The sequence below is a fragment of the Trematomus bernacchii genome, unplaced genomic scaffold (genome assembly GCF_902827165.1).
Source record: "Trematomus bernacchii unplaced genomic scaffold, fTreBer1.1, whole genome shotgun sequence".
Taxonomy (NCBI): domain Eukaryota; kingdom Metazoa; phylum Chordata; class Actinopteri; order Perciformes; family Nototheniidae; genus Trematomus; species Trematomus bernacchii.
Window position 1 is genome coordinate 7944897 of NW_022988097.1, and position 24319 is coordinate 7969215.

The window sequence follows — 24319 nt, forward strand, 5'->3', positions numbered from 1 at the left end:
TGTGTTGATAAATCCAAGTTGTGGAGTCCTCCTGGCTAAGTAAACCAGCACACATTGAAGGCTTTGCTTCAGCTCTTGAATATAGAGGTCACTTGAAGGTAATCACACTGAAAGACTCCTCTTTGATAGATGAGAAAGTGGCTTTGTGAACTATTTCCAAAAAAGTAAATGTACCACATCATTTGCTTGATCATTTCCATTACCATCAAAAGCAGCAGGAGGAGAAAAGGGCCATGGTCCTGATCCATAAGCTGATTGAAATACGCTGCTCATTAGAGTCCATTCACAAAATTCATGAATCACATTAAGACAGACGGCAGTTGCCTCACCTGTGAAAAAAAAGGTCCCTTCTATTAACAAGCAGATAGCCAAACTATTGTACTAAGGAAAATGGCTCAATTTATGACCACCTTCATATGAATGCAAATGGAGCGCAATCAATAATTCCAATTTCTGACGCCTCATTAATAATAAGTGGCTAAAGGAAAAAGTATCGCAAGCATTTATACAATGACAGCAATTGCTGAAGATGTTAAATGACAATTCTATATGAAAGGGGCGGTTGTGTAAATAGATAACTATTACATACAGCAAACAAAAAGCCAGAGGCTTTTTCGAAATTTGGAAAAAGTTTCAAACTAAATGACAACATAATGGCTTACGCAATTAACTTATTCTCTGAAATAAACATCTATTCAGGGAAAATAATACAACAGATTGCAATACATTAACAAAACACAAAGTCAAATGAGATCAATTAACATTTTGATACATTTCTCTAAAGCCATCTAGACATCAACACAAATGTGATTTTTAAAAGAATAAAAAAAGGCAGACGCTCTCAAAACCTCAACAGAAAAGGACATGGTGACAAGCCAACCACAGCAGCAGGGAGGAGTGAATGCTGGGAGATTCAAGGTGGCTGCAGAAGTAGAAGTGAGAGATTTATGCTAAACGTGTGCTGACTGACAACCCAACGTCTTCTCAAGGCTCTGCAGGAGATCGGCCTAAATCCTTCTCATAAATGTTATATTAATGCCAGAGGTAACCAAGGTTGTTTTCCCCAGTATTTCTCCAGGTCCATTAAACACACCTAATATATTTCAACTTTCTCCCATTTCCACAGCTAAGTAGCTCCGCTGAATTGCAAAACTACATAAGAGAATGTTTATTCCTTGCAGAGTCTGATGAGGCTTCAGTGGATGTGCTTTTCTGTTAAGGTTGACTGGTTTAAAGATAAAAAGCTAACACACTCACCTTTCTCTGCACCTGTAGGTACTGTAACCTTGCCATTTCAGGAGATAATAAGACGAGCTGTCTAAGCGGGGAAGGGAGGGGGAGGGGGGGGGAAGCAATCTTTTTCAGATCTCGCTCTACACTTTGTTGTAGTTTATTCCTCAGGAATAAGAATTCAACTCAACAAGGAACAAACTCTTTTATTCCCAGAAAAGATGTGAAAGCTGTCTATCAACGTTTTAGCTTCGAGTGAGAGAAAAAAAGGGCGCTTGTGCAATTTGTTAGCTTCTGACTGAGCAACAGTCTGTGCCGGTAATGCCAAGTTTCTGCTTTCACACCTTCCTCATCTGGCCTATTTTAAGATGTGGAGAGCTTTCCCCTCCTTATTCCTAACACAACAGAGTAGATCCCAGTGACTGCGGCCACTGCCATCAAATATAGTGGCTACCATGGAAACTACTACCGAGTATCAATATACCTCACAACAAGATGATAGTAAAGACACTAAAATAGTCTACATGTATATCCATGGCACATAAAGTCATTAACATAATATGCCACATGAATAATAGGCCGACATACAGATAATGAGTCCCCCGTCCCTTAGTGAACACTTACTGTGCTCCACTGTTGTTCACTGACAAACTACATTACCCCGTCACTTAGTCACTGTATAGGAGGAACATTTTTACATTAAGCTTCCACTAAAGCAGCACACAAGATCAGGATGCTGAATACAAGTATGATGCAAAGTGTAGAAAAGGTAAAACATGGATTTCGACAGAGTCAAAATGGTGGCTTACACCTCTCACGCTCACGAGGAAGGGGAAAACATGTATCCCAGCTAGACAGGAGCAACAGCAGTGGTTTGATCTCTGCTTGAGCTCCACTTTTCAATTGCTAGTCAAAAAGATGTAAGAGCACATGTCTGGCATTTAACAGCCATGAAAAATAGTCATGGAAGCAGCTGGGGTGACAGAGACGGTGAGTTTATTCGGAAACATCAGTGTCTCGCTTGTCAAAAACACGCTGATAGACAAAACATGCTAATAGGCCCACAGGCCTGCACACATATACACACACAATTAAAAAAAGCTCCAGAGACAGCAGACTTATTGTTTATCTGCATGGTAGCATGGAGAATTGAAATCCGCAGCAACAGATAAGACATCAATCTTCCTCAGTGGGCTGCGTAAATAAATCTGATTACAGACAGCATCATTTCCCCTTTAGAATTGTTTTATCTGCTCATTCCATGCCTCAGCACCAGATAACTCGGGAAATGCTCGGCACAAGGTGGCGCGGCTAACCCCTGCTCGTCTCACATCAGAAACCTGTTGGTTGAACTATGTTTTATTCACTCTTCAAAATATTTGCAATTAATCTACAAATATTGAAAAAACACTTTTAAATAAAACACTTTACAATTGTTGAAACCAGAATTGATATTCAATGCCAAGTAATTATGGGTCGAAAATATGCTTATTAAGCGTGATAATTGGTTTATCTGTCATCATTGTTTAAACCAACCGTTTTGTACAAATTTGACATTAGTAGTTTTTTCCAAAGAACTCAAAGATATTCAAATCATTATCACTTTAGGGAGAGAAATACAGCAAATACTGTAATTCCATACTTGGCTTTTCTGCATAACAGAAGAGTCAATCATTTAATAAAAATAGTTATTTCCTTACTAATAAATGCCGTCAAATTAAAGCATTTCAGATTTTATGGTAAGCAAAAAAAAAGTTTTGTAACGCCACAATTTCCTTGGAGACTTTAAAAAAAAGTTTGAATGAAAAATAAACATTCAATTTAATAACTGTACTGTTAGACTAATCAATGTTCCCTTTAATAAAATTCATTGGAAACAATTACTCCTCATTTTATGAAAGAGTGCACAGATGTTTTTATGTAAAAATGTGTTTCCAGCCTTAAATAAGAAAAATGCACCTCATGAACTAATCTAATCTGAAGAAAGATGATCATAACTGATAATGAGACACGACAATGTCAAAACATATTCTGATTATGTGCATAATTGCTATGAAATTCCCTATTTGTGCATCTAAGAGAATTTAAATGATACAGTATGTACTGTAAGTCGTTCCTACTGAGCATCAGCTCATAATTTCAATACATTTCAAGCTTCTGAATATTTTATGCAGCCAAGGAAAAAAACTAATTCCTCACAGATTTGGATAAATGAGATAATGTAATGCCGGAGTGCACTAAGCTTTTACACACTTCTCAACAAATCCTAGTGTTTGTTTTCACGTTGTAATGTGTTGGAATCCCTTTCAACCAAAACAGATTTGTTTGTGTTTCTCGGTTATCTGTGATAAAGCATTAAAGGCATTCAGACTGAGATCAGTTCACTCGTGTGACCTAAATAAGCACAGACAGCCACTAAAACGAATTTGGGCAAATCAGACAAGCCAGCAGCTGAGCACATTTACATTGAACGAGCCTGCACTCAGCAGACAAGCATGGTGACAAAGCATTCCTTTAAAACATCAGATAAAGGACTCATTTGGTCCAATTTTGCTGCAGGGATGCTTATCTCAGGATTCAAACAAGGTCAACGGAAAAAAACAGTCACTGGGCCGGTGATAAGATCGTGTTGGAAAAGCTAAATAAACCCTGTAACCTCTCTGAAATGAGTTATGCTCCGGATTATTGTAGATGTGGTTATACCTCTTATTGCCCATTTACCTCCAGTGAGGACACAACAATAAAAAAGTAAATAAATAAGTGATGAGAGTAATAAAAAGGAAATGCAGAAGTTAGGCTTATCAGAGAAAAACTAAAGACATGTTTTTTACTCTTAAACCACCATAAGCAAACTGGACTTCAGAGAAGCACGTATCATAAATCATCACAGATTAGATGTTAGCATACTGTACTAGGGCCTAATCTTTTCCACAGCAGGCAATTGTTGCTTTCAGAATTGATCAAGAACACTGAGCGGGAAGGGAGGAGGAAACTAGCTTGCAACACCTTTAGCTGCAGTGCTAGGGAGGTTAATGGTGAGAAACAAAATCCCATGAATTACAAAAGTTGAGGTTTCATCAAACTATTTGACAGACGATGTCATGGAAAGGACAAAAACTGTGAGAGCTTACGAACCAAACGACCTGGATGTCGTAGAAGTTGGGTTCATGTCCTACCAGCAATGAGCCGAGACGGAAGCTGCGTCGTGAGGCAGTAATGAAAAAAGTGCGTTTCCATCAGCTTACTGCTTCACCTGTCTTTAGATGAAGGGGGAAATGAAAGATTGCTGCAGCAGAACTGTCTATCACTTCTGGACTACAACCCATCAGAGCAGGATCCCATCCAGAACACAATGGAGGATCACAACACCTTCTAAGCACACTTCCTCCTTTTTGATCAAGCATTGAAGAGGAGAGCCGAGTTATTGACATGGGGAAATATGAGATGTAAGGGGTAACCAATTGCTTCAGATGAACCACTTTTGGTTCAGAATAATGCTAAACAAATGTTTTATTTAATTGGAAGTTGCCCTGTTTCTGTTTCTATCCTGTCATCAGAGATGTAACAACTGTGCAGTTTAACTGAGCAACAATTAGTAAACCTTGCTTTTAAACAGCGTTTCCGCCAGGGGGGCGTCTTGCCGTCATTTGACGCCATTATTCAACTCGGAACGCCCTGAACTCAAGCCGAGGTCATCCAAAAAAATTAATAATTCCAGAGAAGATAGAGTGTTTTTATTGCTTGAAATGACGAAAAGGAAAAAGGACAAGGACATCCCTCGGTTGGAGGGGCAAAGGAGTCTGGTGGGATTATTTTCGGAGTATTGAAGATCGTTTCCCCGACATCGGCGGTGCCTGCCACAGGACAACACGGAACATGCGCAATTTGGACGCGATGAGCGCGCGCGCGGGGGGGGGGGCTAGTGGAGCACGCGCGTGAACTGCGAGCGCCGGTGCCTTGCAGCGGCGAAACTAAGGCCCCGTGGTAAACTGTGGTAAAAGGAAAAGCTGTTTGGGAGCCTAGAGAGCCGAGACAAATGATCCGGCTCACTAAAAAGAGCCGGAATTCCCATCACTAACGTAAAGAGATAGTATCTATAAGGGACGGCTCAATTCAAAATGCAAGTCACGTGACACGACGTGGTGACACGACGTGACGTCACACCCCCCCGCCCTCTCAGCCCTGGTCTGGCAGAAACGCTGCTTCTCAATAATTCAAGGGTTTATGCAACAAAAAAAACACTATTTAGCATATTGAATAATCTTGCTTTGACCCCATATGATTACTTTTTAATGTGAATTTGTAAAGGGACACATACATGTGTACCATCAAAGTTTGACGGAAATGTGTCAAGCTTTGTCTGAAGGGAGGCCCTAAGTCTCTTCCTAAGAAAACCCCTGCACTGGGATCAGCATGGGAATAATCTACCAACATAAATACATTTTTCATAAGCATTTCAGTGGTCAATGGTGCCTGCTGTTATGTTTCAAAATACTACCCAATTAGCCCACTTCAGTTTGGACGTACCTAAGTCATAGAAGTACGAGTTCAAAGCTTGATTGTTAATCACTGGCTTTATAGTCAAACACAGACAGCTGCAGAAAAATAATATTAATTTGCAATTAAGCATAACACACAAGTGTTGCACAGATGCACAGCAGAAAGAGCAGGAGGAGGAAATGGCAATCTCTCTAAGCTGGAAACATTTCCCCAGCTGCTGCTTGCCATCATTGACGGCAACACGACCAGTGAGGTGGTCTATAAACTGAGATGTGAAAGTGAGTGCAATTTCCCCGTGTTTTGAGATGTGCATACAGTACAGAACACACACTAACCAATATATTAGGCTGCCACACCACGCATGATAAATGATGTTAATGTTAATGACTATATGCCAAGAGTGAGTCGGTTGCACCTGTAGACCTGTAGTCATTTGTTTTGTGATCGCCCAGGGCATAATGAGCAATAGGCACCCTGTGTGAGTAAGCCTGGTTTGTTTTGCCCTTTGTGTTGCATTATCTGGCTGACCTGTCACAGCTGTATCACAGCGAGCTTTATTGGATTTAGAGACGGGTCTGTCGCGGTTTACACCTACACCTTCTGCTGTCATGGGTGCTGATCAGCATTTCCTGTGTGGTGTGCAGGGTACCACAGTGTCCTCTCGGCCGTGACAGAGACAGTACATGCTGATGTAAATGTGATGATATAGTTTTATGACTCTAGGTGATAAGAGGGGACCTAACAACAATAACCTGCAGGCAAAGCATGACACACCAGTATTAGAGGAAATACTGAAATACGCTTCATGGTTCGAAGTATAAAAATACAACAGCTTGTGCATTTGTTAATTTTACAATATCATATTCATAGTGGTCATTACCATTCTGGACATCCAGTACTGTAGTTTACAAATTGCATAATGAATATAGATTTTATTGCCAGAAAGGCAACTCTATTCCTTGCTGGACTACGAACACTGCACTGCAGGCATGTATTTTTCAGGGCCACAGGTAAGCTGCTTAACTCCAACTCTCAAAGTGGGACTCCAGAGTAAGGGATAATTCAATAAAGTGCAGCTCTCAGAAAGATCATGGCTTCTGGTATTTCCCCCCTGCAAAGCCACGACACCGCCTGAAATCTACAATGACAAAACTGACAGTTGTTGACTGGGGACGAGGCATTGAAGAGAATCGGGTCTCGGTGCACAAACTCATCCCAGCGTGCCCGCATCATCGCAGTGACAGGACTCTGGAGCCGAGGACTGACACAGGAGGGCGAGGGGATGGGAACGTTAATGTATCATTCATCAGAGCTCCGCACCCTGCCTCTGCTGCAGTATGAAAACATAACTGTAATGAAAATCCTATTGATCGGAGTCGCTTCCTTTTAGACAAATTGCACTGTTTTCTCTGCCTTTCAATTGTTCCGAAGGCAAATGTAAAGAGCAAAGATGAAACCCCTGGAGACATCATCGTCAATGCTCCATCATGACAGGCGGACGTTGTATTAATTTAAGCAGACGGAGCCTTCTGCAGAACCTGAAACGCCAACATACTTCTAAATACACTATTCAGCATTGATTCAAAGATGATGAATTATTGTATTCAATGAATAGATTGGCCAATCAAGGTTAAGATTTGGCATACAAATGACACCGGTTATGAAAAAAGTGCAGTCATTTTCAAGGCATGATAAGATAATCGGTACAGTCTGCTGCTTTAAATAAGATATTTCCAGCAGATGTCAAATATTTGGTGTAATGCAATTTTGCTGTGACCAACAGCATTTCAGTCGGTTCAGGTTAACGTTCCCCTCCCCCCAGAATGAGGAGCACCTCCCCCTCCTAATCCACCTACATTACTCTAGAGGCAGCGGAGGCCTTGTGGTAAGGGAGACCATCTCTGCTTTGATACACCTCTGTAGGAGTGTCCTTGGTCAGGGCAGCTAGAGGGGAGCTGGCTGTCCCTGTGTGTTCAACCCTTTGCTGCAATGCAAACATGCAACTCTCGGAGGAAAAAGCATAAAAAGCTCATTTCAAAACAGCATTGCTCATGTCAGTGCGCTGAACTCTCTTACATTGCTAGAGCGGTTCTCTTGGTTAGTTAGCTGTACGACGTCTGGTCTCAGAAGCCTCAGAAGCATCAAGATGGAAATCTTTAGAAAGGATCTTTGACATCATCAGCACTATCAGTGGTCATTAGGGAATGGACAGGCAAAGAAAACAATTTTGAAGAATGGCAAACAGCCAGTTATGTGGTCCTGAAGGAGGCTTTTGCAGAGCTAACATGCTTGAAGTGACAAGAGAGACAGTGAGCGTGGATAACCATCCGACCCATGTGCAGTCCTCCTGCATTTCTAAATTAAAGATAGGGAGATAGGACGGCCACAATCTGTGCTTGGGATCGCTATTCTCTGATGGAGAAAAGGGACTTAAAGGAAATAGATCAACCGAGCTTCTCAGGGGTCAAGGGTTTATTTAATGAAGTCATATCAGTGATGCCTGCGCCTTTCTGTTATCATCGGCTGGCGTTTATATAGAGGGGCGGTGGATGTGAGGGTTGTACAAATAACCACTTTACTGTTGCAAATGCTACTTTGATTACCAATAGTCAATAATAAAGATTAAATACCAATATTAATCAAGATCAATACAATCATGATATTGCTGTATAATGTATAGTAGAATTTTAGTAGACACATATTAAATAAATTGTATGACTGCATATGTATTATTTGAACAAAAAAACATTTTCATGCCAAACTTTCTTCAAAACTTATGGCCAACTGAGGATCGGTTGCTATTTAAACCCAAAAACAAACTCTGCCAACTGGGGTGGACATTTTAACTCAGAAACCTCACTTTCTACCGCTGAGCTACCAACTGTTCATGGTGAATAACACGATGTGTGGGAGGGGACTGTGTGAAGAATTCTGTTTCTATAACATATCATGAACAACACTTATAGAGAAAGATAGAGACAAATTCAAACTTTATAGTCTTACTTTTATTTGTATCTTTACTCAAAGACATTAAAGAACAATAAATAGACGTGGTAAAGGATAGTGCAGATGACGGCTAACAAAGACAGTGAATACATTATACCTGACACTAACATATGTGTGCATCTGTGTGTGTTCTGAGGTGGCACGTATATGGTAACGAGTAATAAAGCCATCAGTGAAAATGAAAGAATAAGCCAGAAATGGGGATAAACTGACACAGGAGCTTTGACAGCAATAACCCTGACATGCAGAGGGAATTAATTTGGGTATTACCGTTAAACCTGCGGGACTCTGCAGCCTCTGCAGGGAAACCTAGACACATGGAACGGCAAACATGCTGTGACCTAGGGAATACGTAGGGCGAAGGGATAATACTGCTCTGCCTTAGAAGACAAAAGGGTTACACCTCTCGGTTCTTATCAATGCAATGCTTTGATTGATGACATAGTTCAATGATCAACTACCTTGTACGTGTCTTAGAATAATCAGAGAAAAGAGAACTATTTCTTGACACTGGGTGTTTGCATTTTCAGGCTCGTGTTTTGACTCCATGTGTCACGAAGATGGAGATTTAGTGTGACAACGCCAATGCCAAGAATTGTACTCCTGCAATGATTTGCAGAAACATGGCACATTCAACACTCAGCCCCGGCATACAATAAGCTCAAAGACTTGAATTAACAGTGTGGAAATACAATATAACCCCTCAAAATATAAATGAATAAAAAAATTGCCATTCTTAAAAGAGGGACTACACCAGATAATGCTTTTTTTTCCTTATGAGACTACCTTAGAGAAAAATAGTGATTACCAAAGGCAGTAGAATATCAGGTTCAACAACCTCCTGCAGAGACTGACAGTTAAAACACTACATTATTATCAGTCACTTTTTCCACAATAGTTTGGGGCTATGTTTAAAATAGTGGGAATAACGAGTAAAGATAACATTTTGACAAATGCGCTTGCGTTTTAAATCCAATTAGCTTAAGATCCAACAGCCAATGACAAGTCTTATTATTAGGATTGCTCGCAAATAAATACATGAAGATTACATAAAGCTGTTGAGATTCTTAATTAGCATCTGTAGTTTAAAAATGTACTTAATGCTGCTACGCTTAATCATAATCTTAAAGTGTTAAGTGACAACAGCAGAAAAAGTCTCTATCTGTTGTTAAACACATTTAGTTTGCCTCCGTGACAGCAAGATTGAATAAAGATCCAGTCAATATGCTCCTGCTGTTAAACTCATTTTTTATTGTTGGCAGCAATACAAAAAAAATGACATTTTAGATCGATTACTGGCAGGATAATGCAAATTTGCATATAATACAAATTAGTTCAGTAACGAGTGATTATCCAGAAAAATATTCAGCTCAGTCCATTGAATTTATTTATTTCCATAGCCACAGGAAATTACAAATTATTCTTCATAACATTTAATTTAGTTGTTATTCTGCATGCGGTTTTGTTTTGTTAACACACTCACCTTTTGAATTCAACCTCATGAATAAAACAACGCAGAGAAAGGGAAGCATAACAAACTAACATTTGATTTCGCCCTTATCATTGCCAAATTGTTATGGTTTTAAGAGAGCGACACATTGGAAAATATCTCACGTACATTTGAATATAAAACGTGTGTGTACGTGTAAGCACATGGTTGCTGCGCTATTCATTCAACACTATGCTACTTTTGCTTCAAGCACATGGCCCTATAATTGTTCCTTGGTTTATATTTGTCATGACACTTCTAAAGGTCTGTAGCCACTGTCACAAACCACAGCCTGCAGCCCAAATGGGGTCGCTCTATTTTCTCCTCAGTATCTCATACAACCAGTCTTTGTTCCTCATAACACAATCTGTGGATGCCATTAGTGGGTAGGGAGACAGTGATGTTTAGTGACAGCAAACGACTCCTCTGGTCAAGAAAGTGCCCTGGAGTCATCAGAGTGTCACACATACACCCCCCACTTTGACTGAACAACGGCAACACTCCCAGAGTTCACCTTTGTTCTAGCTTTCTGAAAAGCAGAGAGCTAATTGTGTGATGAGGTCGGGGTGGGCAGCACCCCCGACACACCAAGCTATGCCATCGCGAAAAGCTGCCAGCCCTTCTTGTCAGACAAACTGCAGGAGAATCCAAAGCAAAAATTAGGGGAGAGGGGAGGCTCTCATTTTGCTGCAAGTGGCAGTTTTTTGTCTTTGTGTTCTGTTCATGACTGTTGTCATCACATTTAGGGCTGAGCTCAAAAACATGCAGAAATTCTGCAAGCGGCTGGGTGGGATGATAAGAGAGAAGCTACATGGCCTGTTTGGAGCTGATAACTCAGACTCAGCATAAATCAAACACCTTCTGGCGATTCAAATAATGTGTACAGTCGGGCATCATGTGTTGAGAGGGGATAGAAGTATTCAGAGTAAGAAAGTATCATGCCTCATGCAGATTTTTCAAATTATGTATTCCAAGTGAAATGCTTATGTTGTCATTTACCAGCATTACTAAGTAATATACAACACATTTTCTTCACTATAATTTAAGTACAATTGCAGAGTCTTCCACTTTTTGCCCCAACTACTTCAATCGCAAATATTACATAATGTGAACATTTATGATTTCCTTTAGCAGTAGATAGAGACTGAGTGAAGTGTTGACTCCTCTGTGGTTATTTAACACAGCCAAACAAACCAAGTCAATGTAGCTAGTGGTTCATTTGTGGATAACGTCATGTGGAGACAAGACCACAAACCACTCTATAGGCAGTTAATGGGTTTACTTGGCTGCCTCACACTTGTGGGACCTCGGGCCCAACTGTTTACTTTAGGCGCTGGCAATTTCCACCAGGCTGTGGAGGCTCTATGCATCAGTGCTTGCTTAACACAAAATGGCAGCCTGTTACAGAGTATGGGCAAAGATAATGCTTGTGTTTATGTGAGAAAAAAAGTCCACACATGTATCTAAACCAAAGAGTGCTTCTTAGCTGAATGTTGGAAATGTGTTTTACTATTTGAAGTCTGAGTCATAGTTTCACAGGGATGGGGCTGACATGGAAGAGCAGAAAAACATCATATTTCCAAATGATCTACAGTCAGATCCTCGGCATCGTCTAATGAGTGAGGAAAGGTAAGGTATGCTGTTGATTAATATAATGGAATCTGAGAGGTAAGACAAGCTTGATAAAAGGAGAGCTGAAGGCTGCCAAGGCAAGAGAAAAGCGCCTTTGTGAGATCTGAGAAATGTTATCCAAGTAAGGAAGTCCTTTTTTTTTCCTTCTTTTTTTTGTACATGGGACTAGTTTGTTTCATACTTTTATCTTGATCCTTTGAACACGAGCGGGACAAATCCTCTCTTTCAAATCTGGACAGAGACTTGAAGACTTTTGTAGCCGAGTGCAGAAAGATGAAATACTTCTTTTTTTTTTTTAAAGCAAATGATCTTCTTAAAGTGATAACTCTGCGCTTCTGTGTAAAAGCTTAGGATTTCAGAGTGCAACATTTCTGCAGGAAAATAAATAAAAAAATAAATCTAAGGGAAAAAAGTTCAATCGTGACATATTCAACAACAGTCTGACTCAGCCAGAAAAGTTATTACTTAACCATTATTACCCTAGCGTAAATGGTAGAGTAAAGCCATTTGCAGAGTATGTTGCAGACCAAGAAATTAGAAAATAAGCCAAATTGCGTTTGGCTTTGTGATGATTCAGCCTGAAACCAATCTGTCCAAGTATTCACTCGGGTTGTTTAAAACCCAAAAATATCATTTTAAATAGCTAAGTATGGACAGTCCAATTCTGGAATTCTCACAGTGGCACTTCCATCACACGTACTATTGGTGATTCAGAGACCCAGAATGCAGTCTGGCTTGGGGAACTTGTGAAAGATAGGAAATAAGATGATTCATAACACTTGAGATTCAAACTGAGGGACAGCAGCAACAATGGAAAGGGTTACTGGGTCACAGAGAGTCCAACGCATGGCAATGAAGTCTTTTTTCGTTTGGGAATTGTATGAGGACAAGTTGTACCCACACAGCTAAAGTGTGTATATTTACTGCATCAGGGAAATATAGCGATTATAGATATAGGATAAAGCCGCAACAATTAATAATCCTCAACTATTTTGATAATCGTTATGTGGATGTATTGACATGCTTACAAATATATATTTTTTAAATAAATAAATGGTGGTTAGGCTCTGGAGGTACATTTAGTGAGACTAGGGAGAAGCAACACGCTGGATCAACCTAAATAACAAAGAGAAATCTTTTCAGATTACTTCTTTCTCGCTCCTTACAAATATTTTCTTCTAAACATTTTTTAATTCTGTTTCCCTTTAGTTCCCTGATAATGAAAGTATGGATGACCTTCCTCTGACCCTCAGGTTGGTGCAACCCATTGTACGTCAGACATTGCTTCCCAATCAGAAAACACCCCCAAACCCTCCGGAGCGCCTGATCATTGTGGATTAATGTGCTTTTACAAAGTTGTCATGTCTGGTGGAGATTAAGGGGCCCCGGTCCTGCCTCCCTCACTGTAAGCCGCATCACATCCGTCTGGCCCAGTGGAGCCCCCCCCTGGTGCCACCAAGGCTGGGCTAGAGGAGCATGCTACCAAAAATCTCTGCGGAGCCAAGCTGAGAGTCGGAGAGTCATTTTAGAAACCCAAAATAAAATACATCTATTAATGCTTATAGCAGAGACATAAAAAATAAACGCAGAAGTAAAAATAATATATAATTATTGTAAAGGGGTGATAATTAAAGAATGTCCCACCTCATCAAAAAACGCCAGCTGTTGACTCTGGATTAGGTAAGTCTGAGTCTATCACAAAGTGAGTCTGAAATACTCCAGTAAAGATACAGTAAGGGCATGTTTTTTTATTATTAGCATGTAGTTTGTCATTAATAAGGCTGAAATTATTTTTTGGTTACTGGGCACACAAAGTAGGACTTTTAAGATAAAAACTTGTCAATTCAGACTGCAAACCGTCTTTCAGCTATCAATGTCCTCATATAAGTGTCTCTAGGAAAGAGCAGTTGCATTGGATTGCATGTGAGGAAATGGAAAAACAACAGTTTCCTGCTGACTCTTGACATGTCACTAACATCAGGAGCACAGATTTCATATCTTGACACAGATGAAAACACAGCTGTAGAGGGAAACAGCTACAGTACATCCCGTTGTACTGTAAACTCCATTGGCTATTTATTGTCATCACAATTACATTTACAACTTTTGGCAGACACTCTTATCCAGAGTGACATACAATGCCGCTCGGTACTGTACACATGATCTAAAACACAACCGTCAGATCAAGTGAACAGAGACATTCGGCGACATTTGGGACCACTCTTGGGATGAATCTGTAAACCCAACCGGACATGTTCATTTTTAGATGCATGGCCATGCTGCAAACATCAGAAATGTTTGATATCAAGCTAAGATCAGTCAACTAATTCAGAGGGGGTATTCAAAACCAATTCCACAAGCCATTGGATCAAACAAATAATATTTCAGCAAGTCATCCCAATTGACTTTTCAGTTCCAATTAGATTGTCAAATCTGGAATAATTGAGATGAATAATCCTCTATCGTGTCTTTAGCTCATGAGTGATGAGCTGTTCTGAATTGGGAGTTAAAATGTGACTCAGAAATAGAGGATGAACAAAGTCATTAGAGGAGCTGTTAACAATATGGTATGAACCGGGCTCGGTCAGAGGCCAGTCAATCACTGCTTGAAATTGAACACCAACTCAGTCATTAAATTACAGCCACATCAAACAAATAACTCCTAATTTTCTTGTTTATTGGTCACCAGATGTTTGCCAGCCCCAACTGCATGTAAGGCAAATTAATTAAATGAAAATGTAGGGTTGAACATTGCCAACTCTCAAAAGAAGCAATGGCAAAATTACAATCAATAATCTGTAAAAGCACTTTCAAGCCTGTAAACAACATACCAGCAACTACATTTTATTTAGTGTCCAATTAAGCTAAAGTAGCATCTGCTAGGCCAGAGTGAGCACTACAGTATGATGACATCATACTTTCTTTTTGACAGAGGAGGCTTGAACACTAACAAGAACTGCAATATATCTTCTATCCACCCACACGAAGATTCTTGCTGATGTCAGTACAAATCCTTCAATTGACTGCACCCAGAAGACTTAACCCAATACTTGTTGTGCACTAATGAAAGGTATATCAACATGCTGTATACATGACATAAGCTTAATTAAAAATAAACGAGACACAAGTTTTTTTTTGCCTTTGAACATGGTAATGTCTTCCCTAATGAGTGTGAGCTTGAAATCAGCACAGGTTCAGACTGTACTGTATGTTGGCAGTTCCTGTAGTGCATGTTGAAATTGTACACACAAAAAACATTTACTCCAATCTGTAATAGATACAAAATTAAAATAACCCATCCCAATACAACCACCTATAATGTAAGCCATATCAATGACAACTGAACAGGCTCCATTAGCCTTTGAAAACCATGACATGCAGTTAAATGTTCTGTGAAAGTAGTCATTTAACCTCAGATCAAAACACATATTGAAAACAGACAGTGACTGGTGAGAGCGGTTGGTTTCAAAATGCAGTTTTGATTTATCTGAAAATGTTGCTACATAAAAGTAGGCATAGCATCACATCAATAAGCTAGCCACTGAAACACTGGGTATATAGTCATTCCCAGAACATCACAATTTTTATTTCAACAGTTGGTTCACAAGTTATCCCGTAGGCTTGATCAAACATGAACCACTGTCAGTTTTTAAAGTAGATTATGGCAAGATGTTCTCTCCATGAGTAAAGTATTGGGTCTCGTTGCCTTCCAGCCTTTTAGCTGAACAAATCCAATAAGGGTTTCTAATGATACAGTAAATAGTGTGCATAGTAGTCAAATACTTCAAAACCTAGCCCACTGTAAACCACAAAGAGAAAAAATAACTATGTGTTTATGATGGTTGTCTTTTAAATTAGAAACAAACAGAGAAATAATTCTTCAAATTCACCTTTTCTGCAGCTCTGCCAATGAAAGACAAGAAAATGAAAAAGATCTTTGCTTATTGAACCAAATGCAATAGCACTGAAAAAGGTTTGGCTTTTTGAAAGCTAATGTACTTTCAGGATAGCTGCCGTTTTGAGTTTGTATCTTCATGTGTAATTGCACTTATTGAAAGTCTTATTGTAATCCTTGTTGGGCCCTCCTCCACCAGTTTCTTAGTTTCCTGCTTGTTATGTTTTGATGGTTTAAGTCTGGGAAACATAATTATAAGTCTTGACCGTCACATTCAACAGATGTCATCTAAATCACTACAACTTCTATTGTAAATATTTTCTGTAAAATAAAATTAAGAATACAATAGTTACAACACACAGTAGCATGATAAATGGTTTTCAGGTCTGCACTTCCAGCAACAAGGACACGCTTAAGCTCAACACTATACAATCGAGAGATGTCCAATGCATTCTGTTAATAATCTTAAATTGAATAAACCTAGTGCGTATGTGACCCAAACCCATTACTTTTAATTAGAGTCATTTCTCTAATACCACTAAACCATCAGTGTTAATTCTGCCTGAAACACACTAAGGGAACGAAACAGGTTGTATCCGCTACTTTTCTCTTTCGTATAGCCCGTTCGTTCACACGAGGCCGTAACGGAACCGCAGAAACGGACCCCTAAAACGATAACGGGTCCCAAGGTGGATAGATCTGCGGACGGAACGCTCTGGGGGGCCAAACGGCTCCGTGTGTACGTCCTATACGATCATTTCCTGATAACGATGAAGCCATAGCCCCGCCTCTCCCCACCTCTGCTGCTCACTCAGTAGCTACTGCTACTGCTTCTGACCATGCTACAGATGTTAGTGCAAAATCTACAGCTCCTCTGCCACAACCATCAGCAACAAGTGGACATGGAGAATTACATGAACTACATGTTGCTAAATCCACCGCGGAGAATAAACAGAAGGGCAACCAGGCAACCATGGCAACCATGCTCGGGGGTCTTCTTCGCTGCTTTTGGTGTATTTTGTGGCGGAAGTACAGCGCCACTTACAGGCCCGGCATATGTACTACAGCGTCTCCAGCGGGTCGAGCGGTCTCGTGTGAAGGGACACGTTTATTGAGCCGTATCCGTGTGAACGGAATACTTTTTTGATATCGAATTTGGTTTGTTTGCATTCCCGTGTAAATGGGGCCTAAGTCAGTGGGCCAAACAATGCCTACAGAGCTGCTCTGTACGAGTCTTGTGAAAATTCAAGCACCAATGACAAGAAAGTGCAGTTATAAAAACACACTTTGATTCAACATGAATGCATTGTCAGTGGACATTTAAATCCATAGAAGGCATAATCAAGTGCAATGCATGATGTAAAAATGTAATAGCTAGCCACAATGGTGGCTTGGTTGTCATTATTAATTCTCTTGGAGTAAGGACTTGAATGTGTTTTCTTTTAGCCCGGTGTTCCTGATGGCCTTGTCAAGAAAATCTGCTGCCTAGCTTTAAGCTTTGAATCTGTAATGTTCAAACCTCATTTTGCATCGAGAAATGGTTTGTTTGAGTAAAACAATAACAGAGAGCCCTACATAGATCAGAGAAGCTGCTTGTTTGCTGCTACGCAATAAGGGTGTGTGGTAAATGGTTTGTGTTTTGCAGGAATCAACTTTCGTAGCTGACATCAGCACGACTTTTAGGGAGGATTACAGGTACAAGAAGGCAAGAAAAATAAGGCACTTGATCTAACACAAACATGAGCAAAATGTGACACAAATGACAATATAAATGTTGTATCAATACTGAAAAAACAAGCTTGTTGCTAAACCCAGCATATTCTTAACATACATCACATAACATGCTGTCTGGCCTTAAATGTGCTCTGAGAGTCAGCGCTCTGTTGACTCAGTTGAATTGCTTGCCTAAGGCATCAGTGCCTGGACACATACACATAATTAGGAAAGGTCACTGTGCCTCCTGTCTTGTCAACAAAATCACTTCAAGATGACAAATTCTGGCTCAGGCTGAGCCAGTCCTCCCTCAGCTACCCTTGCCAATCAAGCGCCAGCAGGCCTATCTGGGTAGCCTTAGGTGATTTCTAATTATGTATTTTACAAAATAAATACTAAATACGTGGAGCATAACAATGAGCTATATATTTGGTTGAAGGTGTGTTTTCTCTTCAAGGTTGAAGTAGCAGACTAAAGTGTCATTATCTTACAACTTTAGACTACAGGATGCTGAAAATTACCCAGTGAAAATTCAAAATGAGATCAGTTCCCCTTGTGACAAGAAAACGTTACCTTAGATTTTCTAAAGATCAAAACATTTGGATTGTATCCAATGATATCAAACTAAATCCACAAAAAGTCCATTTAAAATCACATGACCTTCACACCATTTCAAAGTTGCTTTCCCACCGCATGGTCTACAGTCCACTGTATGATGAAGTGGAAGTGGCTTTCACATCGCTCCCTGGTGGCCTTACTAAGGAACTATTAATCTATGGCTCTCCATATTGCATTCAGATGTGCTTTCCCCAGCCACCATCTGGCCTGAAGTAAAGGCCAGGAGAGGACCCGGAGGACTGGACACTCTTTTATTATGAGCTGCACCAAGACACCTCTGGGTTTCTAAGCGCTTCCTCTGACAGTGACTGATGGCCAATTAACCATTGGGAGAAGAGTATTGATCACTCAGAGAACAGTGAGGATTCCGGAAACATCTCCTAACACACCACTTTTCTCACTGTACAAAGTGAAAAGCAAGACAGCACATCAGGTATACTAAAAACAAACATTACCAATAAAAAAAGATTCACACAAATACTGCAGCCAAGGTCAATGCACACCCAAGCTGTTTTAGTAATCTACTGATGTATAGTTTTCTGGTCACAAAACAATCCTAGCCTTCTGGGGAGGAAAACAGCAGCAATGTTCCCTTTGGCAGCATTGGTGGCGATTCTATTGTGATTGACATCCAGGATATCAACCTTCACATGTCCCATGTTCTTTGCTGAGGTGAATTTTTTTCCCCAGCAAGGGAACACTGTGGAATCAAGGATCAAGGTCAGCAATGCATGCTCTTTCTCTCCATAAGAGTGTTAGAGCGAGAGAGATGAACCCGGGAAAAGGACATTCGATTAGACCCTCCAGAGAAAAAATACGTAGTACTCAGCTCAACAAGCCTATCACGACTTTTCATTTGTGGCCCTTGAGGCTAAATGAGTGCTAGCAAAGGATGGTTAGCAGCGACAGAAACAACAGTAGAGATTGAGGGCAATCTACAGCTGCTCATAAATGAATTATAGTCCAGGTTCCCATTGAAACATAGGGTAATCTCATCCCACCTCCAAGGTGAGGGGTCAATTTGATGCTGCCTAGATAGAAAAGCACAGCTAGTGGCCACGGTGCACCACATTTCAGAAGGGAAACAGCCCAACTTCAACCCCTAAGCGCTCTCACATAGACCTGAATCATAGAAATGGGGTAATTGAAACAAAAGGGCAGAGTTTGACAGAGATATAGTGCCTTTGCAGGGCCTCTGCACAGACTGCAGAAAATAACACCAAACTCCTCCCCTCTGCAAGGTCCATCCTCAATGTGTCCTCCGCAACGCTCGTGTCCTTCCTTTGCGCCTCAAGATTGCCATTTGCAAATGATAAGCGCGGGGACATAGCCTTCTGAAAGATAAGTCGCAGAGGCATTTGTCACCAAATGGAGCATGCTCCTTCATTGTTAAAAGCTGACCAGTGTTGACAAGCACTGTTTACCTTTTATTCATTTATGCTGAACTATTATCTCTGCCTCCCATTAATCTCAGTTACACAAACAGAAGAAATAACATTTTGCAAGACTTGGACAGGAAGACAGGTCATTCCCGTCTGTATTCTTCCCTTCAGACAAATTACCATGATGGCAAGTGAATTTAAAAAAAAGCATTATCAGCTCTGTCCTGCAAATGAGAAATTCCAACTCTTTTTCAGTGTCATATTGTCCAATTTAAATTCTGTAAGCAGCATAACATTCATAACAAGCATTTGTATTCCTGAGGAATGAAATCATGTTAATTATTTCACAACTTTTTCCCCCTAAAGTGTAATTGCTTCCTTGCATGATACATTTTTCATTTATACATCATGCTAATTCACTGGGTAAATAAATAATTGTATATCAAATAAACCTTCCCCAATGCACAAGTCATCCCATTGTCTGTGTCATTTAAATTCATCTTCCATGACTAGAGGGAACAAAAACTATTTCTGGTACTAAATGATCACTTTCTGTAAAATACCATATCACTGCAAATACATGGCGATCATTTGCAGTGCATTAGCTATGGGACAGAAACAAAGTAGTTTTAAATTATTTTGACCAGAAGGCAATTTCTCCCAATAAATTATGTTAATTCCAGATGTTGCTCTACTTATCGCATTCTTTAGTGAGTCAATGAAGAGAGACAAATCTGTCTGCCAGAAGACAACTCTAAGATGATTCACATTAGAATGATGAGACTTCTGGCAAAATAGTCCCTTTTATATCTGTACAAATAAAATCGGAACTTGCAGATTACTGTATTATGCAATAGATGTGCGCTTGTTGTCATTTAATGGCCATCTCCTTGCATCATCACAAGGTTTACACCCCTTGGAAATTGCTCGGAGGAGACTGTTCGCACTGGTAGGAAGGTACCTGATACCAAATCCCTTGCTCCCTAGCTGAACCAGACAACAATTGCTTGGCAACACTCTCTTTGGGCAGAAGGAAAAACAAAGAAAAATACAGGATTTATTTTTTGTACATTGAAAACTGACTTTTTGATGATCTTTTCAAGAATAAGTAAAAACAGGCAAGTTTACATAAATGGGAAAAAACAAAAGCTACAGGAGATGGAATAGTTTGCAGACATAAACCTAATGCATGCAGCAGAAATGCATGTAAATCCTTGTGGAAACACCCTCTCAAACACGACAGACACACACAGGGCCATTCACTTCGAATACTGAAAATATCAAATGGACACACACACAGGCAAATCAGTACGGTCCTTTGTTCCTAAGGATGAATGCTGCATACCTACCTGATCAGAACACTCACAAAACAGTGGAAGAGAAAGTGCTGACATAGCTCAAATCTAGATTGACGGGCCTACCTTAATTACTGACCGAGTTATGTTTTCCTGCAAAAAAGACAAGTCGGCTTTTGATACGGATAAATGCTGAGTCAGCGCCTTGCCTCACAGAGGATAGCTCGACTGATCTCTGCTGAGACTGTCCCAGCCCTGATGTCGAAAGAATTCGCTACCAAATTACCTTCAGATCCATTTCTGGAACTCATGCTGTCCTATAAATGCAGCCTGTAAGCTGTGATGGAAGCTAAAAAAGATGCTTGTACTGACCTCATGTATGATAGAGAGTGACAGACTGGAACAGGGGTCTGCCAAGACATGTGATAAAGTAGACAGAATATAATAAAAACAGATTTTAGCTTTCCCTGCATTCATTTTTCTTTTAAACTGGCTCATTGCTATTCAGGGTCACAGGAGGGCTGTGAGGCTATCCCAGCATGCATTGAGTGAAAGGCAGGGAAACACCCTGGACAGAGCTCCAGTCTATCAAAGAGTGAACAAAGAAACACAAACTGTATCAAATCTATGGGAATTTAGAGAAGTCTTTGCACTGTAGGAGGAAACCAGAGCACCCAAAGGAAGCACAATGAACACGAGATAAATACGCAACCTCCACAAACAGAACCAAGGCACCGAGTAACTTCTTGCTCTGAGGCAACGCCTACTGATCCACCGACCCAAACATATAACCCAGCAACCCAATCTAAATATATCAGTTTCAACATGCATCATAAAATGACTTGTAAATAACCATCGCACCGCCACTTACTTAGCTTGATATATGACGTTCCCTAGAGCATGACTGTTTATTTAATCCTAATATATTCATAATTATACACTAATTAATGCAAGAGAAAAGCCCTCTTAATTCATCATCTCAGTGTCCTGGAGCAAGAGACCCAATTACACCAACTTTAACATGTTTGCCTCCTGTCCAAAGCAAGGTTAACAGTTCGGAAACAAGCACATGGCAAATGATGTGTGAAATTCTCGTGTTTTGGATACATACCAGCTGCTTCCAGCTGTGTGGCATTGTCAGGATGATATTTAGCATTAGGGAGAATGAGTCAAGGAAGTGCTATTAAAAACAGTCAAGGGGCTTTAATGTGAAATGGTACTTTATGGGCTACAGGGTAATTGATTGCATTGATCAAATCCTTGATTTCAATGGATGAACTGTGCACTATCGAGTGACCTGCAATATTAAAGGTCAATAACCAGCACTATTTGTTGTGTGGTGTTGTCGTACAAATTAAAGTGTCATTTGCGCCAGTATTGTTGATAATTACTATCATTATGAGCAAATTAGATTTTCTAAATGAATAATCATATTGGGTAGAAAGGAAATCTGTATCTGCGTTATGTTCTCTCACAAATGGCTTATTTGTAGCTGCTGAGGGAAACTTGTCTCCTTGTCAGAGTACTATAGCTAACCCCTCTGAGATTGTTTTGTACATCAAAGCACATTTGCATGCAATCGGGAGTGTCTGGCCAAGAGGCTCGTCATAAAATGTAACTCATCAGTGCGAGTAGGTCGTCTAACTCCGTAAAGCTGTCACCATACTGCATATGCAGCAGGAGCAAGTCCTGTCCGGAGAGAAACGTGGAGTTAAAGGATCCTGACTGTAGCCAGCAGAGCACCCGGTTAAATGAATGAACACATTAATATACGGTTAGCCACACGGCTCAAAGATTTGATAACAAATTGATAACGCGAGGATATATTTGTTGCCTTATATTGGAGCTAGACTGTGCTGAAGGTTGTTTATGTGACAGATGTGAACAGCGGCAATGTTACTGAGCACCGCATTTATTGATAGGGGCCCATCTTTTAAAACATCTCTTATGTAGGTTCAAGCAGGTGTAGCTCTTAACTTCCCATACAGTCACGGCAGTGGCGATACAACACAGGCTTTATCCTGCATGCGCTGCTTAAAATAAATATATGGGAAACACAACAAACGTGGAAAATGATAGTTGACATTTGCCTTAAGTTTAAACCTTGGTTCACATGTTAGAGGCGACACACTTTCTCCTCTTAACCTTGAAGGTGCAGGCTAATTGAGGAGTGTTAGTGCTAGCAAATTATGGAACAATAACCTGCCAGCAACGTGCTCCGTCACGCGCGGCTACATTTTGGCCACAATCTCGAGCAACTTGTCGCGTGCAGCATTTCTGTACGTACTTAATGTGTTTTTCCCCCGGCACACATGTTAAACAAAATTAACCAAAAACGTAAGTGACACTCACCAGTGCAGGTAAAGCCAGCGAAGACGAGCCAGAGCACACGGAGCGTGGCGCTGAACCTACAGCGGACAAAGGGGCCCAGAAGTAAGGGCATCTTGGTGTTTTTGTATCGCTTAAGTTTAAAAGAGCAGGGAGCTGAGAAGAAACACCAGTACACTGGGCTTTTTAACGTCCGGAGAGAGTCCTCTGTAGTTCTTAAAGCCTTGTTCACAACGCCCAAGTCTTTTCCTCAACACATATCCTCCCTCCGTATCGTAGCCATCCTGGTGGTGCGTCCTCGTTGCTCTGAACAACGCATCACAGGTGTGGTAAATAAGCTGCTGATTACCCTCTGCCGCGGGTTTATCTACTGTAGTCTTCTGTATTTCTCCACAGCCGCTATCCGTTCAAAACTCTCCCTCTCTCACTGAGCCGAGGAGGGAGGCAGTTTCTGCAGCTTCTTGTCTACTTTGCAGCCTTCGCGCGAAAGAATACCTTCTCCAAATGCGAAAATGGTAAGAATTGACAGCAGAGGAAGAACATCTGCTTGCACAGCAATGCTGGACTGGTGAGAGTCAGTAAGCTGCGAAGAGCGGAGCAGCAAAACCAGGAGCGGATCCCGCGTGCCTGCTGGGACTGGAACGTCCGGAGCGCGCGCTGCTGTTATATCCCTTCTTCCTTAAGCAAACATTTACATATCTCGAATAAGCATAGCTAACCACATATTCTCAATGCACGACAGAATGGAAATTATTTCATCTGCATCCTCGCAAATGTGCTTTTCATATATTGTGCCTTACATGAAAATGATGGATATGACATCCAGCCCTGTATGATAGGAATCAGATCGGTGCTTTGCATACAAATTCACACAGATCACATCTGCATGTCATTGAGTTTCAGTTGCATATGCCTCTGCTTTGTCTTGTGTGAGTGCTGCAGTAGGCTACATCAGTGACGGACAAACACAGAAGAAGAAGAAGCAGGAGGATTAGCACTCCCATGAGAGTGCACACCTGTCACCAAACTCAGACCAGGATGTGACTTATGTTCCAGATAGCTTCTACTTATTTTCCAGGGGGTGTCAGTGGAGTGATTTTCAACTGCTCAGCCATGCCTTTTACAACGCTGCCAGAATCGACAGCAGATTATTAATACGCTTCAGATGGGGGTTTTGTGTCTTTGTTTATCCATTTCTCCACTCCCACATAATAGTCAGCAGAATAATAAG

General features: G+C 40.6%; 1 protein-coding gene across 3 annotated transcripts in view; it reads right to left on the reverse strand.

Moving 5' to 3' along the window:
* unc5a (unc-5 netrin receptor A) overlaps positions 1 to 23630 on the reverse strand; it is a 124334-nt gene extending 100704 nt beyond the window's left edge. For all 3 annotated transcript variants that reach the window (XM_034121004.1, XM_034121003.1, XM_034121002.1), the window contains exon 1: positions 23113 to 23630. In XM_034121004.1, the coding sequence (XP_033976895.1) occupies positions 23113 to 23203 (91 nt within the window). In that variant the 5' untranslated portion in view covers positions 23204 to 23630. The remainder of the gene's footprint in view (positions 1 to 23112) is intronic.
* Positions 23631 to 24319: the final 689 nt, after the last annotated feature.